Source organism: Gekko japonicus, unplaced genomic scaffold (genome assembly GCF_001447785.1).
Source record: "Gekko japonicus isolate JY-2015 unplaced genomic scaffold, Gekko_japonicus_V1.1 scaffold709, whole genome shotgun sequence".
In the NCBI taxonomy this organism is placed as follows: Eukaryota; Metazoa; Chordata; class Lepidosauria; order Squamata; family Gekkonidae; genus Gekko; species Gekko japonicus.
This window is the reverse complement of record NW_015169796.1, coordinates 648133-668626: the sequence shown is the minus strand read 5'-3', so window position 1 is coordinate 668626 and position 20494 is coordinate 648133. Positions and strand designations below refer to the sequence as shown.

The window sequence follows — 20494 nt, the reverse complement described above, 5'->3', positions numbered from 1 at the left end:
GCCAGCCCTGTAGGGTTTTCACAGCAAGAGATGAGCAATGGTGGTTTGCCGTTGCCTCACTCTGTGTAGCAATCCTGGATTTCTTTGGTGGTCTCCCACTCAAGTACTAACCGGGGCTGATCCTGCTTAGCTTCTGAGATCTAATGAGATCAGGTTAGCCTTGGCCGTCCAGGTCAGTGCAGGGTATACATTAGCAAACACATTTTCAAGGCTTCCTGAATGCTTTCAAACACCCACAATCAAGCAACTCCATTCAGCAAGAACAGCTGTGGGTCCTTGTCAAGGTTTTAAAGAAAACATAATTCTACATTTATTTGATCATCCAAAGGTCAAAGCTCTTATTGTGTGTTGCATTAGTCGGGCCACAGGCAAAATATATTTTTCAAGATGCATTTAGCAGAAGACCGTTAACAAAGCAATCTTTCCCTCCCACTGCCCACCCTTGCCTTGCAGGAAAAGAGCTCCCAATGAACAGATCTCACTGACTCCAAGGTTGGGTTTTTTTCAAATGTTTATTTCACCCATTGTTCTTCCCTCTCATTTTTTGACCTTGCCCTGGGCTGCCACAGCCTCCATGGCCTTCCGCACGGTCTCTTCGTCGCCCAGGAACTGCATAGGCTTCGTCGGCTTCAGGTTGGCGTCCAACTCATACACGATGGGAATCCCGGTTGGGAGGTTGAGCTCCATGATGGCTGCGTCGGACATCCCTGGGTGGGGAAAGGAAGCAAGGTCAGACAAGGTCCTGTGACACCATGCTCTTCATTGGCCATCAAAAGCTCGGCGATGGGCTGTTGATGCCTGGCTCTAAAATGCCTGAAGTTATTCACTTACTTTAGATGCTTAAACCCCCACTTTTCTCCCCACTGGGGACTCAGAGAGGCTTACAACGACATTCTCTCATCCTCTATTTTATCCTTGCAACTACTACCCTGTGAGGTAGGCAAGGTCAGAAGACAGTAACTGGTTTAAGGTCACCCACCAAGCTTCCATGGCAGAGTGGGGGCTTCAAAGCCAGGTCCAATGCTCCAACCACTGCACTGCTGTCTACCGATCATATGCACAATGGCGAACACCTCTGGCCATAAGGAACAGCACTGGAAGAGGGAGCCAAGGGGCCCATGGAGTGTCAAGACAGCAACTTACTAACAATAGCTATCCATAAGCAAAACATTTATTGTATAAGGCCAAACACACAACTATAACAAAAGCAAGAACATAATAAAGTTGAAGGCTCTGAAAAACACAATCAAAAACACGTAAACACCTTCACAATATACATTTAAAATGTATACAGTTCAGCCTTTAGACACAGCTCTGGCCCATATTTTCTTGGCTGTCAAGGTGAATTGTGCCACTCTATAAGAAATATACTGATCTGAACTGGAAAAGAAGGAAAATTAGTTTCTCCTGCACAGAAGAAGACTTTAAACCCTTTAGAATGTCAGCAAGAAATTTATCTCTGGGTTGTGTGTACAAAGGACAAAACAAAATATAATGTGGATGATCTTCTGGGACCAAAGCTGCAGAAATATATAGATGAGCAGCGGTCAGTGTTTTTATATAGCGACCTGCTAAAATGGCAGAAGGCATAGTTTGAAATTGTGCAGATGTTAGAGCCATTCTAAGATTTGGGGAAGTAACATTGGACAGATAAGTTCTCTCATGGTCCTTTTCAAACAGTTTGAACCAGTTGTCCCATGGTCCTTTTCAAACAGTTTGAACCAGGCAGAAAATCTAGAGTAAGAGATCATATGCCTGTCCAATGTAGCATCAGTCTTAAAATCCAATCTCGTATATTGAAACCTGAGCAAGGGTCACCCTGACAATAATCCATTAGGGAATAACAGCAAAGAATACAGTAGAAGCCATCTGCACAAGCAGCATCCAAGTGCAGCAATGCAATGGTCTGCTTTAAAAGCAGACTGATATTCCTTTGCTTTCTTTAGAATCTGAATAGGGCGACATGTGTGCAGGCTCTAATTGAGGGTTAATCCAAGTTCAGCCAGCACTAAAGCCGCTGGAGTACTGTGAGGCAAAGCTAAAATTCTCTTTAAAAAGAGACTCTGAATAGGTTCCTTTCGAGCTGTAGAATTTCTAGATGGCACCTGTGGTTATCAGATGGTTTCATTAAAGCTCACCCCTACATATTTAAAGGTTTTGGATTGTTCAATGGAATTAACATCTATTGACCATTAAAGCCTTTAAGGTCTCTTTCCCAAAGATCATTATTACATCGGTCTTGGCAAAATTATTTTTTAAAGCTTTATCCTTACGGAAATTAACTAGTTTGCGCAACATCCTTCTTAAGCCAATACGGTTAAGGAGACCCAAACAACAGTAATCACTCACCACCTCACCTGGCATCTCCTTATCAACCCCCAAGGCCCTGTCCTGGCGTGGAAGCAAACTAAGAGCAGCTCAGCCAGGCCACTGAGGCTCCACGGCCCAGAAGCTGGGAAAGTATGGGATGGGGAAAGCCATAAGAAGCCTAGTAAGAATTGGAGATAAGGGATTGCCATCCCAGGACAAGGTTGGAGAGGGACAGGGACTTCTCCAGTTTAATTCTATTCTTACAGTTCTATTCCATTTATGTAAGCTGCATTGGTGAGCCTTACAGACTGAAAAAAAAGGAAAGAAATCCAACAGAATCCCAAACCGAGGGCCACATTTCAGTCTTTGCTCAGTTCCCAGTTTCTGTTTGCAATGGGAAATCGTAGGCCTCAATATGGGGAAAATAAACAGTAGCTCAAGAGAACTCGTACACAGTTTTCTTTACTCTGAGTGGCTACAATCACTCTTTACCACCAGGTATGAGAGGAAGGGACTTGCACGGTAGATAGGGTTACCATTCCCCCGGTGGGGCCAGGGGATCCCCCTATTTTGGGGGGCCCAATCCTCCGTGGCCCATTTGGCCAGTGGGGGAAGCCCCACCCTGAGAAGCCCCCACCTGGTGTCACTGGCACAGGCATGATGACATCACCCAGGAGTGACATCATCCTATTTCTGATGTCCGAGGTGACACTCTAGGTTCTGGTCAAAACTCTATGGTTTTGAGACTCAGAAACCATAGAGTTTTGCCCAAGCATCGCCCCAATGGCAGAAATGTGATGATGTCACTTCTGGGTGACATCACTGGTGCTCGCACTTTGTGTGAGCAGCAGAACTAATCCAGGAAGGATCGGGAGTTCCCCCCCATCAGCCAGGTAGGACCTGGGAACCCTAATGGTACATGACATTCCAAAATGCTTGACCCCTGGCAGGTTTTATTTCGGAAGTTCAATGCAACCCACACACCTGCCACAGAGTTGGCTCACACCCTCTTCCACCCCTCCCACCAACACAGTTCTCATTAGGCTGCTGTAGCTTTCCCTTAGAAATGTTATTTTTGGTTGTATGCCCAAGTTTTAAAAAACCTCACTGCAAAGAAAAGCGGGCACAGCAAGGAGAGCAGTTTTAAGGGAGCTCACTCCATACGAATCAGAACAATTTAAAAAATCCCCACACCACAGCGGCACTGCAGCAGTGAGGAAGCCGAGACAAAACTGCTTTTCTTGTCTGAGGGTTTTTTTTGTTTTGTTTTTTAGGTTTATTTCCCCTTTTACTGAGAGGAGCAATCAAAAAACCCATTTCCCACCTGTGGCCTGAAGTGGCATAATCCTTTCTAACATTCCTGGATTCTGCCAACTCATCCTATGTAGAGCAGACCTCAGGCACAATTCTAAATAGCTCACACACCCTAGTTTGTAACACCAAAAATACCAGCTGCTGTGGAAAGATTATCTATATTTTAGGAAGACGCAAAGCTATCCTGTGTTGACTGGATTTATACTCCGCCCTTCACTACCCAAAGGTGTCTCAGAGCGGCTTACAAGCTCCTTTCCCTTCCCCTCCCCACAAGAGACACCCTGTGAGGTAGGTGGGGCTGAGAGAACTCTGACACAAACTGCTCTTTTTCAAGGACAGCTGTGCCAGAGCTTGCGACTGACCCAAGGTCACATCAGCAGGTGCAAGTGGAAGAGTGGGGAATCAAACCCGGTTCTCCCAGATTAGAGTCCGCACACTTAACCACTACACCAAACTGGAAGACGCAAAGCTATCCTGTGTTGACTTTTCAGTAGAGCCACAAACTCCAGTATACAAACGAAGATTCTCGGCTAGCCCAAGGCAACCTATAATTCTTTAGCAGGTGGGTCAAGTGGTTACGATGCTGAACTGCAGACCGGAAGGTCGGTAGTTCAGCAGTTCAAGACCCGGGTGCCGCATGACGGAGTGAGCTCCCATCTCTGGTCCCAGCTCCTGCCAACCTAGCAGTTTGAAAGCAAGAAATTGCAAGTAGATAAATAGGTACCGCTTCGGTGGGAAGGTAACAGCATTCCATGTGCCTCGGCGTCTAGTCATGCCGGCCACATGACCACGGAAACATCTTTGGACAGCGCTGGCTCTTCAGCTTGGAAACGGAGATGAGCACTGCATCCCTAGAGTCGGATTCGACTGGCTTTCGAGCAAGGAAAACCTTTACCTTTACCTAAATTACTACCCAAGGAAGGTAGGGAGTCTCTGGCTGGAGTATCTAATGCCACCTCATTCCTACGTGAGCCTCAGCTGTTGAAGACCCAGGAACTCTGCTAGGAAAGAAGCAGGGAGTTCTGCCTTAATGTTCCGGATTTGCTGATGCTGCCCTCTATTAGCACTCTTTTTCACTCAAGTATTTTCAGTGGCTCTTTGCCGAATTACAGCTATAGAGCTACATCCACGCCTTCTGTTCTGTACATTGGTGCCATTCAATTGTGGGAACCTGTCCCATCACCATACGCTCTTGGTGTTGTATAATATCACTCTTTAAGAAGAGTCCTGTGACACTTTAAAGACAAACTCTCAGTCTTGCAGCATACGCTTTCTTGAATCGAGCTGTTTATGTCAGATGTACTTCACTACATTTAATGATGAAGTCTATTCTTTTAAGGTGCCATGGGGCTCTTCGTTTGTTTTTGCTGCCTTCCAAGGCATACTGATGTTCCTCCCACACAAGAACTTCAAAGGGAGAATGCAAAGGGAAACATTCATCAAGAGGTTTAATGCTATCTTTCAGTCAGGTCTTAACAGGGACCTGTAATTTCTTACACACTATCTTGCATTTTCCATCCTATAGAGATGTTAATATCCACTATACCTCTGAACCTTGCTATTGTACCTATTTATCTCACTTCATCATGCACTGGATTTTTCATTTGGAAAATCTAATAACAGCTGAAAGTTGTTCACTCTCCTGCTGTTTGCTCTTCGGACTGGAGTTTGTTTTCCTTTCAGAAGCTCATCGATTTACAAATCTTGAGCAGCAGCAGCAGCAGCAGCAGGAAATTCTTATTAATCATTCTTCTATGCAAGGAGCTTGTTTTGAACTGGCCTCTCTTTGTAACACACACACCCCTTTCTGTTGTGGGTATAAATTGGGTCTGATGGATTTACATCCCTAGGCATTTGTTGAAATGAGCTCTGACTCACAAAAGCGTATGCTGAAATAAATTTTGTTAAGTCTGGACTCCTGTTTCGTTCTTTTTTAAAAAAAAACTAACATGGGCTACCCACAGGATTAATTCTTAACGTAAAGTAATCAAATCAAACCAGAAGAAAAATATTAAAAGGATAACCATAAGGGAAGAAAGAGAACAATAGCTGCTTTGCAATTCAGCTATCATGTTTGAAATACAGAGAATGCTCACTATCAAGTCTGAAAGATAGCACGTGGGTTCTGCTCACTGCAAGTACACCAAGAGCACAGATCACACAAGCAACATATTGTATGGAAATGCAGCATATTGCATGGAAATAGTTATGGTACATGGCATCCATGAGAGGCAGTCTCAGCAGCAAGCAGTAGAGGGCACTGTGGAAGCTCTGAAACCACCGACCTCTGTTCTCGTTCCATTTTTATAATGTAGGCTGCCCTCTCTTCCTCTTGAATTGTGAGAGACCTCCTTGGAATGCCCGTGACCTTTCGGGCCAGGGCTCAATTCATAGAGGCCAGAGAAACAGAATCCCAGGGTAGATGGAAGGCTACAGGCAAACGCCGGTAGCCAAGCATGGGAACAAGACCTCTCAAGTCTTGAAATGCGACTCTGGACTAGAAATAGCAACACAACCTTCAGCAGCCTGCAGAGCAACCGGCTCTTGTATCAAGTGGCTGAAGGGTCAGGTTTGATTGGGAGAAGGGAGCTCCCGGGTGCCGCCGAAGGCAATGGCGGCCGGGGGGTGGTTTGCCACCGTGAACGAGGATGGGGTGGCTACAGCGCAACGCGCTGGGGCGTAGGCGGGGAGGAGCCAGCCTAGTTAGGCTTGGCTCCGCTCCCGCCCAGGCAGTTGCTGCCTCGTGCTCGCCCGCCCGCCCTGTTTCTAGTGTAGGCTGAGGCTGGTCGCCCGAGGGGGCCAGGTAGGAATTTTTCACCATTACTCAGGATTGGCAATGGGGTGGTGGTGTTTTTGCCTACCTTACACTGGGGCAGTGGAACAACGGGTTTGGGGCGTGGCTGTTAAATAGGTTGGTCACTTTGGCAGAAGAGTGCAGGGATAAGGAAGCGGAAAATGGTGAGCACCTTAAGCCGTTCCTTGTTTTGGTAACCGGGAGGGTGTCTTCAGGAACGGCCTGCAGGCTATTAAGGCCCTGGGCTGTGAATGATGATTCCCTCTGGGGGCCTCTTGGGTAAGCTCCTCTCTGCAAGCTGCAGGGTTTCAGGGGTAGGCGCTCCTGGGAGGCTACCAGTGGCTAGGCTGCTGGTCACAAGCCAGATTAATGGCTCAAGACCAGGTTGGTGGCTCGCCCACATATTAGACAAGGAGGCTGGTCAGCCTGACACCTGCCTTGTCTGTTCCGCTACTTAGGAAATGCTCCCTTGCCGTTTTTGTGGTTTATAAACTGTATATAGTTAATAAAGTGGCCCTCGTTTGATCCAAAATGTTGTCCGTCTCGTTACTCCGACTGTGGGGGCAAAACCCAGGCCCCCTGTGCTGAAAATCTGAAGGCACGCATGCCCAGCTGGTGGAACTTCTGGACCGTAGGGTTGCCAACATCCAGGTGGGGCCTAGAGATCTTCCGCTATTACAACTGATCTCCAGACGACAGAGACTAGTTCCCCAGGAGAAAATGGCTACTTTGGAGGGTGGACTCTATGGCTTTGTACCCTGCTAAGGCCCTTCTCCTTTCCAAACCCTGTTCTCCCCAGACTGCACTCCCAAAATCTCCAGGTATTTCCCCATTCAGCTCTGGCAACCCTACCGGGATGTAATACAAGGCCCAAATTGAGCACAGAATACCCAATGCTCCCTCTAAGCTGTGGAGTCCTGTGAGTAAAAATTCTACTTTCTGCGCTACCGGCATTAAAGTTGTGAGCAGGTGATTTGGCTACTGCATAAATTAGTTTGCTCTGGAGCCCTTCTTCCTGAGCGAAGACAAAAATGTGTGAGCCGGAGGCTAAAAAACTGAGCTCGCTCACACTAGCTCAGCTTAGAGGGAACACTGCCCAGGACATACAGAATTCACTTGGGAGAAAGAGGTAGGCCTAATTGTCAGCCTTCTGCTCAGAAGCATAGCGGTGCAGAAGACAGGCTTGCCAACTCTGCGTTGAGGAAGGTGGGGCTTGGGGAGAGGCGGGGCCTCAGCAGGGTATAATGACATAGATTCCATTCTCCAAAGCAGCTATTTTTTCCATGGAAACTGATCTCTGTCATCTGGAGAACAGTTGATTCTGGGAGGTCTCCGGGCTGTACCTGGAGACTACAAACACGGCAAAGTTAGACAAACATAAAGAAACTCCGTGATAGAACAAAACACACTTCTACTAATATGTACTTGTATCTTCATATATTGATTTACTTGCAATAAAGACTCTAGTATATCTTATACACATACAAAAACCTAAGGTACATTGTATCCTACTAATAGAAAAGTCCACAGCTACAAAGTATAAGACACAGTAGAGTCTTTATTGCAAGTAAATCAATATATGAGGATAGGTAAAGGTAAAGGTTCCCTTGCTCGAAAGCCAGTCGAATCCGACTCTAGGGTTGCGGTGCTCATCTCCGTTTCAAAGCCGAAGAGCCAGCGCTGTCCGAGGACGTTTCCGTGGTCATGTGGCTGGCATGACTAAACACCGAGGCGCACGGAACGCTGTTACCTTCCCACTGAATTGGTACCTATTTATCTACTTGCAATTTCTTGCTTTCGAACTGCTAGGTTGGCAGGAGCCGGAACTTAGAGATGGGAGCTCACTCCATCATGCGGCACACTCGGGTCTTGAACTGCTGAACTACCGACCTTCCATAGCCTGCAGTTCAGCGTCTTAACCACTTGAGCCACCGCAGCTCCACTATATGAGGATACAAGTACATAATAGTAGAAGTGTGTTTTGTTCTATCGCAGAGTTTCTTTATGTTTGCACCTGGAGGCTGGCAACCCTAGCAGAGGACAACACACTGAACTCAGAGCAAAGCTGCTCACTCGGCCGCACACCACAGATCAACCTATGCAATCCCAAACACCAATTCAGAACCCAGAGAACAGTTCCAGTGCAGAAAAGGGCTTACAGACCACATACTTACAGATTACTCAAGCAAACATGCCAAGTCCTTTTTCTGAATTTTCCGGTTTTGTTAAAAAAAAGAAGAAGAAAGAATGCATCTAGCCTTGTCATACGTCATAGGAAAACGTACATTATTCTGCCCAATTAAAAAAAAAACTGGGATAAACAGTCGTCCCGCGTTACATTTTCTTTGGGAGAATGCATAGAGAAGGTTCCATCAGTTTTTGCAAAGGAAAACTGATCCAGGGAAGCAGTGAACTAAAGTGCTACAGTTGTCTGTAGGTTATTGCAAACAATGGGCAACATTAGGACCTCACCACAGACAGATGTGGCAGAAAAATGATTCCTCAAATACCAATGTTAGTGATTAACAAGCATCAGTCATAATAGATGTTTGAAATAGGACGAAACTACTGTGAAACATAGTGACTTCCGCAACCACAAACACAAATTTTGGGAGGGTGACATTTTACTACCCAAAGATTCCCTGGAATTTGGCTTGGGGCAGTGACTATATCCCTAACACAATTTGTGTACGTTTTTGTCTGCACTTCTGCATGTGTTCAAGCGAAGTTGCTTCCATTTTGTGGCCCATGAGTAACCAACATGCATTAGGTGTGTCATAAAATTATAAAAGGTAAATGTTAGCAATATTTAATACAGTTAAATCACTTGACATTTACTAGACTACCAGTACTTAAATTTCTGGCTCTTCTGCATTGAGCCCCTATCTTGCTGCTGCACCCTTCGGCCTCTTCATCACAAAAAATTGGCAAAGTGTGTTATGTTGAGTTGCAAAAAGCAAGAAAAGGCCCAGGGGGACCAATAAACAAGTTTTACAGTTTTTTACTGCTACTCAGGTTATTTTCGGTAGCTCTCCCACTTCTTCTTGCTGCTTTTATTGGTCTTCTACCACCATATTACGGAACATTAAGAATAGCCTTGCTGGATCAAACCAAGAGTCCATCCTGCATCCAAGTGCAGCCATTCAGATGCTACCACGAAACCCACAAGCAGGGCCTGCAGGCAAAGCAGAAGAATCTTGCCCCGAAACCCGGAAGTCCCATTTGGCTATCATGGCTAAAGGCCAATGATGGACCTAATCTACACAGATCTACAAACCTACACTTTTAAATCCCTCTGAGTCAGTGGCTATGACCACATCTAGTGGCAGTGAGTTCCGCAAGCAAGTTCCTGTGCAGTACTACTTCCTTTGGTTAGTCTCAAGACTGCTTTTTTGTTGTTTTGTGAGTGTGCTTTTAAATATGCATGTGAGTTTTTTTAGGCATTCATTCGTTTAACAGACTGATTTTTTAAAAGCATTCTTACTTTTGGTGCAAATGCCTTGGGTATTCTTGGGAATGGAAAGGCAGACTATCAACAACAACAACAACACTCCAACCAACCCAAGCATTTCAAGCACACACATCGAGACCTCTACCAAGTCTGATGTAAGCAAATGTGCCTTCTTGATACCACTATCCCCAGCTCATCACGTCACAAAATCAGGATAATAAACAAGGAAAGGAAAAGACTGTAGATGGCTGCAAGCCCACAGGTTGTAGTGTGGGAAGGAAGATGCCCTGTCCAATTCATGGCAGCAGCTGGTTATTACACAGACAAACTAGCTCTCTGGGCTTTTATACACCAACAGTGCCGAATTGGACACCTCTTCTGTCTAAAAGAAGTGATGACAATACCCACCCAAACAGCCCTTCAGAAAACAACTTGGACCACACTTAGGGCGTGACCACCCTCTAATGCTGAAGGAACGCAATGAGGTTGGGTTGTCAGGTTGGAAGCTGGAGGAGGACTCCCAGTGTTCCACACACCAGGCAAGGGAGAAGCAGGGGAAAGGAGAGCTCAGACGAAGTGGTAGATTTAAAGGTACAGAGGGATCTCTGGGTGGCAACCTGGAAACCATATTAGGAGAACAGTACCACGTTTTTCCTGGAAACCACTCCAAAGTACATTCCTAGCCTCAGCTACTCGCATATACATCCGGGAAACCTGGCGCTTTTGAGATGGTAGACATTTCACCTGCTGGTCCCTGTACGCTGCAAGGATGCCTCATGCTCCTCAACTACGCTTCCTCAGAAAATTCTGCAGAAAGGTTGGGTGGTTCTTTTTTTCAAGAAGCAAGCAGAAGACTTAGAGATTTGAGTGGGAAATAGGCCAGGTGCATAGCTGGGAAGCCACGGGCCTGGCACTCTGCCCAGCTAAAGGTCGCCTGAAAGCGATATAGTTCATCATCATGGCCACAGTCCAGCTGTCCGCTCTGGTACCCTGGTCTCAGGGGCATTCCACGAGCATCCCTGCAAGATCATTCTATGGAGTTGAAAGAACTGACTATGGCATAAAGCAGGCTGTGGGATATGAGACGCATCTCCGTACTAGATATCCTTAGCAACAGATTCCACATCCTGGAGTGTTGCATTATTGAATTAGTTCTGTGCTCAAGTTCAGATTGCCACTGCCATGGAAGGAAGGGCTGCATACTTTCAATATATAGATTTTCTAAAGATAGCAATTCTGCAGCCCAGCGTCCAGGAGAGGAAAAACTGAACTCCATGAACTCCGTATGTAATTTACATTGATTGAATATGCATATATCCACCTGTGCGTGACCGGGGCCTCCATGAACTCCGTATGTAATTTAAATTGATTGAATATGCATATATCCACCTGTTTTGCACAATTTATTCTGCTTCGGTTCCTACACAAGGTTTGTAGGATTGGTCACTGAAGCCCCAACCACCATCTACTGGAAGTCCTGCTCAGATACTTCTCTGGATTCTGGGATTTCATCAGGCACTCTATTTTCCCAGCCTTTATGGGCTGGAGACTTGCTTTTTTAAAGAAAGAAAGCTAAGATTTTCAGGAAGCTGGACTGAGAATGCTATGTCAGTCTCTGCTTTCACAAAGAGCAGCTGAAGGATCCATGCAAGTAGCATCCTCAGCCCCCTATACTGGGCGGCTTTTCCCTCTGAACCGGACAACGTGCCCATGCCACTTTAAGGCAAGGTGGGGAAACAAAACAGAACCACCAGTGCACGGAATGATTGGCATTAACACAAGGCAGTCCCTTACCTTCCAGGTGCTTGACAATCCCCCGAAGGCTGTTGCCATGAGCAGCAATAAGTACCCTCTTGCCAGCTTTGATCTGGGGCGCGATCTCATCATTCCAGAAGGGCAGGGCGCGGGCAATGGTGTCTTTGAGGCTCTCGCAAGAGGGCAGCTCCCCAGCCTTCAGACCTGCATAGCGCCTTTCCTGAACAGCGCAACAAAGAGACAAAAGGTTATACCTAGAAGGAGGGGTGGGCTTAGAAGTTTAGGGTCAGCCAACCAGGCAGTCCTCATTGAAGAAAGAGGAAGACCAAGCGTGTTCCTGCTGTTTCAATGTCACAGTGTACAATCAAAGGTTGGATCTTGCCAACATTGGAAACTAGATTTCATCTTCTGCTCCTCACCCCAATTTTAAACACTGCCTCTCCGGGTGAAGTGAGATGACTATAAGCCACACAGTAGCCACAATCTGTAGCCTCTGACCCTCTGGTCAGTCCCAGCAGTTCCACCCCCTCCTCCACCAATCAAAAATCTAAGGAATTGGAAGTAATGCTGGACTTGGATGGTGGACATCCCACCGCACTGTTACAGAAGCCATGCAGCAATGACTGTGTAGGGCACCCCAGTTCCTTGAATTCATCCTTGGACCAGTTAAGAGATCTGCAGAGATCTGGGATACAAGATTCCTCACTCACCATCATGTTTATAAGCCAAACTGGTCTTTGTTAACAAGGGAAAAGCCACTGTAGGATATCCCTGCAGCTGCTATGGGGGTGAGGGAGAGAGCAGTATATAGCAATATTCCTCCAGAAGGCAAGCAGGAGCTAAGGCCCAATAGGCTCTCAAATCACCGCTGGTGGTTTCCAGAGGAGATCCTAGTGTGCCACCTGATGGTTAGGGAACTATTGTCTGAAGAGGAGCATAATAGAGTTTTGGTGTGCATAAAACAACCAGGTGAACTGCATGGTGAACAGGAAAGGAAGCATAAGTTAAAAAGGTCTTTTGCCCCTTGAAAAAAGGGGAATGTAATGACTAGGGACAGGACAGGGGGAAGGGGGTAGACAGCACAGGGTGAGGGCACAGACATGTCTCCACTTACTGGACCATGGATGCTATACTACCAGCAGGAAAAGCCTCCAACTCTTAAAGTTTTCTATCAAACTTATCCCACAAGTGGGCTCTTTCCCAAGATATGCCTTCTGGCTATAAGCCATTTGGCTATGAGAATCAAGGTCCAGGGCATACAAGAGAGAAAACAATCACCTCCAGCAGGTCTCTGGAAAGGCAGCATATACATCTCCTAAATAAATGTATCAGTGATAGAAAACACCTCACCAACCTAGGGTTGCCAATCCCCAGTTGGGGGCAGGGGATCCCCTGGTTTAGAGCCCCTCCACCCACTTCAGGGATATTAGAAAGTGGGGGGGGGGTGGCTGCTCCATTATACCCTACGGAGACCGATCCCCACGGGGTATAATAAAGAATCAATATGGGGAGTATCTGGGGCTCTGGGGGGGCTGTTGTTTGAGGTAGAGGCACCAAATTGTAAGCATAGTGCCTGGTGCCTCTCCTAAACCCCCCCCCCAAAGTTTCAAAAAGATTGGACCAGGGGGTTCAATTTTATGAACCCCAAAAGAAGGGGCCTCCATCCTCCATTATTTCCAATGGAGGAAAAGCATTTAAAAGGAATATGGTCCCTTTAAATGTGATGGCCAGAACTCCCTTCAGAATTCAATCATCTAGTGACTTCGCAAAAGGGATGTCACATCCTTGCTCCTGGCTCCACCCCCAAAGACCACAGATATTTCGAGTTGGACCTGGCAACCTTACACCAATCAGATGTTGCCACTATAAACAGCAGGCTACCACCGAGGAGTTAAGAACCATGTTCCATTTCTCCACTGAGTAAATTGAAGGCCGCTTTTCCTCTTAGCATCTGGTGGATGAGAAAACCAGTCCAAAATCAATTTTAGGGTCAAAATTGCCCTGAAAAACTTGTCTCCCCAATCCTGAGCCATACCTTCTTGATTCTATGACTCACTACAAAGTTAGGCAGATCATGAGAGGGAGGGCAGGAAGGGATGAGCCAGTGCTCGGCTCTTGTGGCCCTTTCTCATATGCCCAGGCTAATGTTGATCACCACTTTGGGGTCAGGCAAGAATTTTCCTCCAGGCCAGATTGGCTCAGGGATCCTGGGAGGTTTTTTGCTTTCCTCTGGGCATAGAGCAGGGGTCACTGGGGTAGTGTGTGTGTGTGTGTGTGGGGGGGAGTAGCTGTGAATTTCCTGCATTGTGCAGGGGGTAGGACTAGATGACCCTTGGGATCCCTTCCAGTTCCATTTTTCTATGTTCCCTCTTCTGCCTTTCACTACTGCTTCCATTGCCCCTGGAACTTTGTAGAAGGGCAGTGTGCTGTAGTGGTTAGATGGACCCACTGCTGGACCTCTGATGGCACCTGTATTTTTGGCCACTGTGTGACAGAGTGTTGGACTGGATGGGCCATTGGCCTGATCCAACATTGGCTTCTCTTATGTTCTTATGATCTTATTATGTATGTTCTTATGTTAGAGTACCATTCTAGGAACTGGGAGACCCGGGTTTGAATGCCTTCGCTGTCATGGAAACTCACTGGGTGACCTTCAGCCAGTCACACCCTCTCATTCTAACCTACCTTGTAGGGTTGTTGTTATGAGAAGAAAACGGAGGAGGGGAGAACAATGAAAGAGCCACTTTTGGCCCCCCCTGGGAAGAAACGCAGGGTATAAATATCTAAATCAATGAATGCACCATCTCCATTTGGATCACATCACCCTTCTTTTTAAAACATATCTGCACCCCAAAATCCTGCAAAGACACACACAGCATGTTTTGCTGCCACAGTTTGGATTCTGCAGAATAATCAAATTTCCTCTCTGGGCGATCACTTCTCTTACAGGGTTATGCCAGCAGCACTCACCTTGCTAATAACTTGGTAATAAGGATGCTTCTCATCCATCGGAGGTGGGGGGATGTCAAAGGACCGCCTCCAGATCTTGACCTGCTCCTCACCATGCTTGGCTGCGGTCTCGGCCTTGTTGAGTCCCGTCAGGCCCCCATAGTGGCGCTCGTTCAGGCGCCAGGTGCGCACCACGGGCAGCCACATCTGGTCAATGCCATCCAGGATATACCAGAGGGTGCGGATCGCCCTCTTCAGCACGGAGGTGTAGCAGATGTCGAACTCGTAGGCGGCATCCTTTACAGCCTGGGCCCCGCGCTTGGCTTCCTCTCTCCCTTTCTCACTCAGTTCAGCGTCAAACCAGCCGCAGAAACGGTTCTCCTGGTTCCAGGTGCTCTCGCCGTGCCGCACGATGACAAGGCGGTGGGTTGGCATGGCTCTGGTGGAAAGGGAGAGGCTCAGCAAAAGGCCAGCACCGGTACAGGAAGGAGGAACTCCAGCCCTGCCCTGAGCACCAACACCCAGAATGGACGTGCTCCCACTATTTATACGACTCTTCCCTCCCCCCCCCTTTAAACCTTCTGGCCAATCAGTGCCTACTTTGGAGCAGAAAGACAGCTGCAGACAGCCAGTCACATTTTCCCTCCAGGCGACAGCCTACAGGCAAAAATAGCAACTGGGAGAAGTTCCCCTTGCGTCTAGGCCAGAAATAGCTTGGCAGGCCTGTGACCTTCTCTCTGGGGCTTTTACTGAAGGAGAAGACAGGAAAGGGGGCCGAACCCGGGCTCCTGGGATCCACCTTGCTGGTACTGTAAAGAAAGCAGCCTCCAGTTTCAAACTGCTGCTTACTCCCAGGACTTTAAAGTGCCCAAAGGCAAAAGGAGAAGCCAGGGCTGGATTCTCATGCGGCTTGCTAACACCTGGACAGAGATGGGAGCAAGGAGATCTAGGGCTGGAGGGTGGATTAGGGCAACGAGGGAATAACACAGGCAGACAGAAAGTGGGGTTGCGCAGGAGCATAGGGGATATGGTCAGTCCCACCCACCCCCGTCCCTGCTCATACAAGGGAATGCTTCAAAATGTGCATGGAATTAAGAGCCTTCAACATAGAGGCAAGGAAAGGCAGGGATACTTTTTAAGGTTTTTGCAGTTGATCTTCTGATGTTTGAACTAAGACCTGATGGGGATAAAGGTAAGGCTTGCAGCTTATGGTTACCAACCTCCAGATAGTGGCTGGAGATCTCCCACTATTCAGAGATCAGTTCAGCTGGAGAAAATGGGCCTCTCTGGAAACTGAGCTCTATGGCATTATACCCCATATCCCTCCCCAAACCCCGTCCTCCTCAGGCTCCACCCCTAAATCCCCAGGTATTTCCCAACCTGGAGCTGGCAACCCTACTGCAGCTGGTTCTGTAGCACCTGGACACTCCTAGGGAGTTGGTGGTGGTGACGTCATGTTGCACCCAAACGACTGATGGTGACCCCGTAAGGTTTTCAAGGCAAGAGACATTAAGAGGAGGTTTGTCATTGCCTGCCTCTGCACTGCGACCCCAGACTTCCTTGGTGGTCTCCCATCACAATGCTAACACCAGGGCTGACCCTGCTCAGCTTCCAGGATCTAACGAGATCGGGCTAACCTGGGCCCATCCAGGTCAGGGCACCTAGGCACTTGGCAAACAGCCAGTCCAGTGTCCAGTCTTTAACCCCACCCTAAAATCCATCCTTCCCTTAAGCCTGATGATCAATCTCTATTATGCCATTTGTTTAAAAAAGGCAACAATTCTTCATTTTTAGAGCTTGAATTGACTGGACTGAGAGGAGCACAGGAAATGAGTGGAAAATTGTGATTGAGCCTACAGTTCCCAGACTGCCTCACTTTCCAAAGGAGGCGGTGGCTTTTGGGTCCTAATGCTCCTTTTTTTTTTTTTTTTAATCCAGCTAGCTTGCAGTAATAATGGCTGTTTGACCGATGGGGTAAAAATATCCACACAAATATCACAACTAACCTTTTCTCGTTGCATCGCTTGGCATACCCCTAACTATGTACAACAAACCAGGCTATTTTATGCTGAACCCATGACTTTCCAGTGTGCATTTACATGTTACAAAACACAGCTGCGTGCTCTGGTTCTAGAAACAATTCATAACAAGCAATCTGCTTGAGGGTTTCATGCGTATATGTGTCCAGCTGGATATGCACAGTTGCCAACTATATTTCTGGCCTTTCCTGGGGTGGGGTGAGAGGGAAAAATCAGCGAAGAAGGCTTTGCCCATCACTACATTTCCATGCTGGGGAAAATAGTCACCTACTGAATTTCTGCTTCCCATGCAATTATTAAAAAGCACAGTAGCTGTAGCAGGCAAACAAGAGGGTGATGAGCACATGATACAGTTGGATCGCCATAGAAATGCAAGAATCTGCTGGGTCCATTTCACTTTTCCTGACTCAGGCGAACAGCACGTGGTCCATTATCATCTCAGCCCTCCACTTAGTTCTAGCATCAGTCATTTTATTTCCAGTGGTTAGTTGCACAGTGGTATTTTACAATATGATGGGAAGATATTCCCCCTACTCACCTTTTTGGAACCTGTGGGAGCTTGGATGGAATTATATCTACCTTTACCAGCATGGTATGGATGTCAGAGCGTAGGCCTATGATCTGGGAGACCCAGGTTTGAATCCTTATTGTGCTGTGGAAGCCCTCTGGGTGACCATGGGCCAGTCACTCTCAGCCTCCCCTATTTCTCAAGGCTATTGGGGAATATTGACGGCACAATCTACTATAGGTCCCCATTGCGGAGAAAAGTGGGGTATAAATATTTAAATACATACTGACCACTGTATCCCCTCACTACCCAGAGGTTCTTGGAGCCTCTATTCCTTTTATGGGGAACTATCAGACATGCTGAGAAAATAGAACTTCCATATTCAGAAGAAGTATACTTCTGACTACTAATTGTCAAGGGCGGGTGACCATGGGCCAGTCACTCTCAGCCTCCCCTATTTCTCAAGGCTATTGGGGAATATTGACGGCACAATCTACTATAGGTCCCCATTGCGGAGAAAAGTGGGGTATAAATATTTAAATACATACTGACCACTGTATCCCCTCACTACCCAGAGGTTCTTGGAGCCTCTATTCCTTTTATGGGGAACTATTAGACACACTGAGAAAATAGAACCTATAGAAAATAGAACCTATACTTCTGACTACTAATTGTCAAGGGCAACAAGGAGGGGGAAGTGCTGTTACCTTCCTGCCCTGTTTCTGGGCTTCTTAGAGCAATTTGGCTGGCCACGGTAGAAACAGGATGCTGGACTACATATGCCTGATATCTAGCAGGGTTCTCCTTACGTTCTTATGGGTGAAAGGGCCATGCAGAAGAACTGCATTTTGATAATGAGGGAGCGTTGTTCTGGTGGGATCCAAGTTCTCTAACTTCCCTTGCCTGTAACAGGAAAGTTTGGTTGAAGAAGTATTCTGCGACTTTAACTGGGCAAAATCCAGCAGGTGTAGTTTTCCCACTGATGATTGTAGCAACGTGGAAAGTTCATTATAGTGGTGGAAGCAGCACGGGAGTCTTCCTGTCAGGTGTCAACACTAAGACAGCAGTATTAAGGGCTGCTTTTCAACGACTTCAGCAGCACTGAACTGGATACGAGGGTGTGCAGCCATTCCTCCAGGAACCTCAAATGCCTACAGTGATAGCAACATCTAGTGGGGAACACTTTAGGCAATTGCCCACCAGGTGGCACCATTACACAAGCTCAAAAAAATGAAGGAAACTCCTGACCTGTTCTTCATCGACCAGAACCCCCCCCCCACCACCACCATCACCATGTGCTACAATGCACATTACATAGGATTTTAGTAGGCATTAATTCCCCCTGTTTTCCTATAGGTTGCCAGGCATTGCGCTTGGTGACATTCTTCTCTCCTCAATGCTACGCTTAAAAGTACAAGTCTAGTGGGGAACACTTTAGGCAATTGCCCACCAGGTGGCACCATTACACAAGCTCAAAAAAATGAAGGAAACTCCTGACCTGTTCTTCATCGACCAGAACCCCCCACCACCACTATCACCAAGTGCTACAATGCACATTACGTAGGATTTTAGTAGGCATTAATTCCCTCTGTTTTCCTATAGGTTGCCAGGCATTGCGCTTGGCGACAATGCTACGCTCCTCAATGCTACGCTTAAAAGTACAAGAGACATCTCCGATCTGGCAACTTGGGTTCATGCTTCAAGCCACCTTTCTCGCTGAGACGCAAGGCAAGATTGCAGGATATAAAGCAATGTGACCAGACAGCATAAGACAACAAATGAACAACGCAACAAGACGAAGATCACAGAATGAGAAGACAATGTGAACAACATACTCTCTAAGGCAGAGGTGTCAAACTCATTCGTCACGAGGGCCTGATCTGACATAAATGTCATTTTGTCGGGCCGGGCCATGTGTGCCATAAAACATAACGCCAGGTACCGGAGACATAAACTGTATAAAGGACAGCAGCTGGTAAGTTGGGGTAAGGCTTCGTGGGCTGTGAGGGGGGTGCAAAGGAAAACCCACATGGGCAAACTGCAGAGCCAGCGGTGCAGCACCGGGGCAGACGTCCCCACGCTGCTTGACTGCTGCAGACAAGGTTGCTCCGCCATGATGAAGCCACAATTGGAGTTGCTCTGCCCATTCTGCCTCGAGCAGCCTCCTCTGCTAAGCTCCCTCCCCTCCCCTCCCCAAACACCACTCTCCCCAAATCTCCAGGAATTTCTCAATCTGGACCTGGTGCCCCTACTGGTACGATGAGCCAATTCGATGAAGAGGAGATGAATTAACACTGGGGTGACAGGAGTTAGTCGGCAGGTTTGCATTTTGTGGCAGAAACAACTGTGAATCTGGGTGTGGCGCACATTAATTTAGGGAGGGATTATACCTAAAACGAATAAACTATATATCCTTACAAGAATCCATCACTTACCTGTTCAGCTCTCTCTGTACTGCTGGCTTTGTAGCCAATTGTATTGTGGCATGCAAGATCAAAGGCCTCTTGCATTCCTAAGAGACCATTATGTCCCATCACAATCACCAGTGAGCAAAGCCCCCACTGTTTCAGGCATACACTAATGCACTAAGAAGACTTCCTAAAAAGACTTTCTGTGTGGTTTGTTTGGCCTCAAGAAGTTCCTCCCACTATCAGTGTCTTGCAAAGAGGATACTCAGTCTAGGTTGCCTCTTTTGTTTCTAGCAAGGCTCAACTGATCTCCGTGCCATTAAAAGCTACACCTGTTGAATTTCTGCTTGTCACAAAGCTGGCAAAGGGACATAACTTCTGATAGGAAAAAAGTAGCAGTTCTAATCTTAATGCTTTATATGGTTTATATTTGTAAAGCCTTGAAATTTATGAAGACAGCCTATGCTTGCGCATACCCATGCAGATATCCCTCTACTTGCCACAGAAATTTAATGGTCTGAGGACCACAGTTCTTGGGGAGATCCATTACTATTTTCCCGATTCTTTTTGAAAAATAAATGTTACAGAGACTGATCAGATTTTAATTTTTCCCCTGGAAGCCATTTATTTCTTTACTTCATTTATACCCTAACTTTCTCCCCAATGCAGCTTAAATCATTCTCCTCTCCTCCACTTTCTCCTCACAACAACCCTGTGAGGAAGGTTAGGCTGAGAGCGTGTGACTGGACCAAGATCACCCAGCAGGCTTCCATGGCAGAGTGGAGAGTCGAACCAGGGTCTCCCAGATCCTGGGTCTAACCCTCTCAACCAGGGGTGTCGAACTCATGGAGGGCCGGATCGGACATAAATTGGACCTTGTCGGGCCAAGCCATGTGTGTCATAAAAAGTAATGCCAGGTAGCAGAGATATAAACATTATAAAGGACACAAACACAAAGATTTTTTT

At 46.9% G+C, this 20494-nt stretch overlaps 1 protein-coding gene across 1 annotated transcript; it reads right to left on the bottom strand.

Moving 5' to 3' along the window:
* Positions 1 to 493: 493 nt before the first annotated feature.
* On the bottom strand, positions 494 to 15102 carry PGAM2 (phosphoglycerate mutase 2). Its single transcript, XM_015417056.1, has 3 exons — positions 14595 to 15102; positions 11664 to 11844; positions 494 to 707 (listed from the first exon to the last, which is right to left on the bottom strand). Exons 1-3 carry the CDS (start codon positions 15006 to 15008, stop codon positions 538 to 540), a joined length of 765 nt encoding a protein of 254 aa, XP_015272542.1. The 5' UTR covers positions 15009 to 15102; the 3' UTR covers positions 494 to 537.
* Between the last annotated feature and the right edge of the window lie 5392 nt (positions 15103 to 20494).

Excerpts from the sequence above, each read along its gene's own strand:
- PGAM2 (XM_015417056.1), bottom strand. The coding sequence starts at position 15,008 with ATGCCAACCCACCGCCTTGTCATCGTGCGGCACGGCGAGAGCACCTGG. Across the intron at positions 11,845-14,594 it reads ATTACCAAGTTATTAGCAAG|GAAAGGCGCTATGCAGGTCT; the intron begins GTGAGTGCTGCT and ends TGCGCTGTTCAG. Across the intron at positions 708-11,663 it reads GATTGTCAAGCACCTGGAAG|GGATGTCCGACGCAGCCATC; the intron begins GTAAGGGACTGC and ends TTCCCCACCCAG.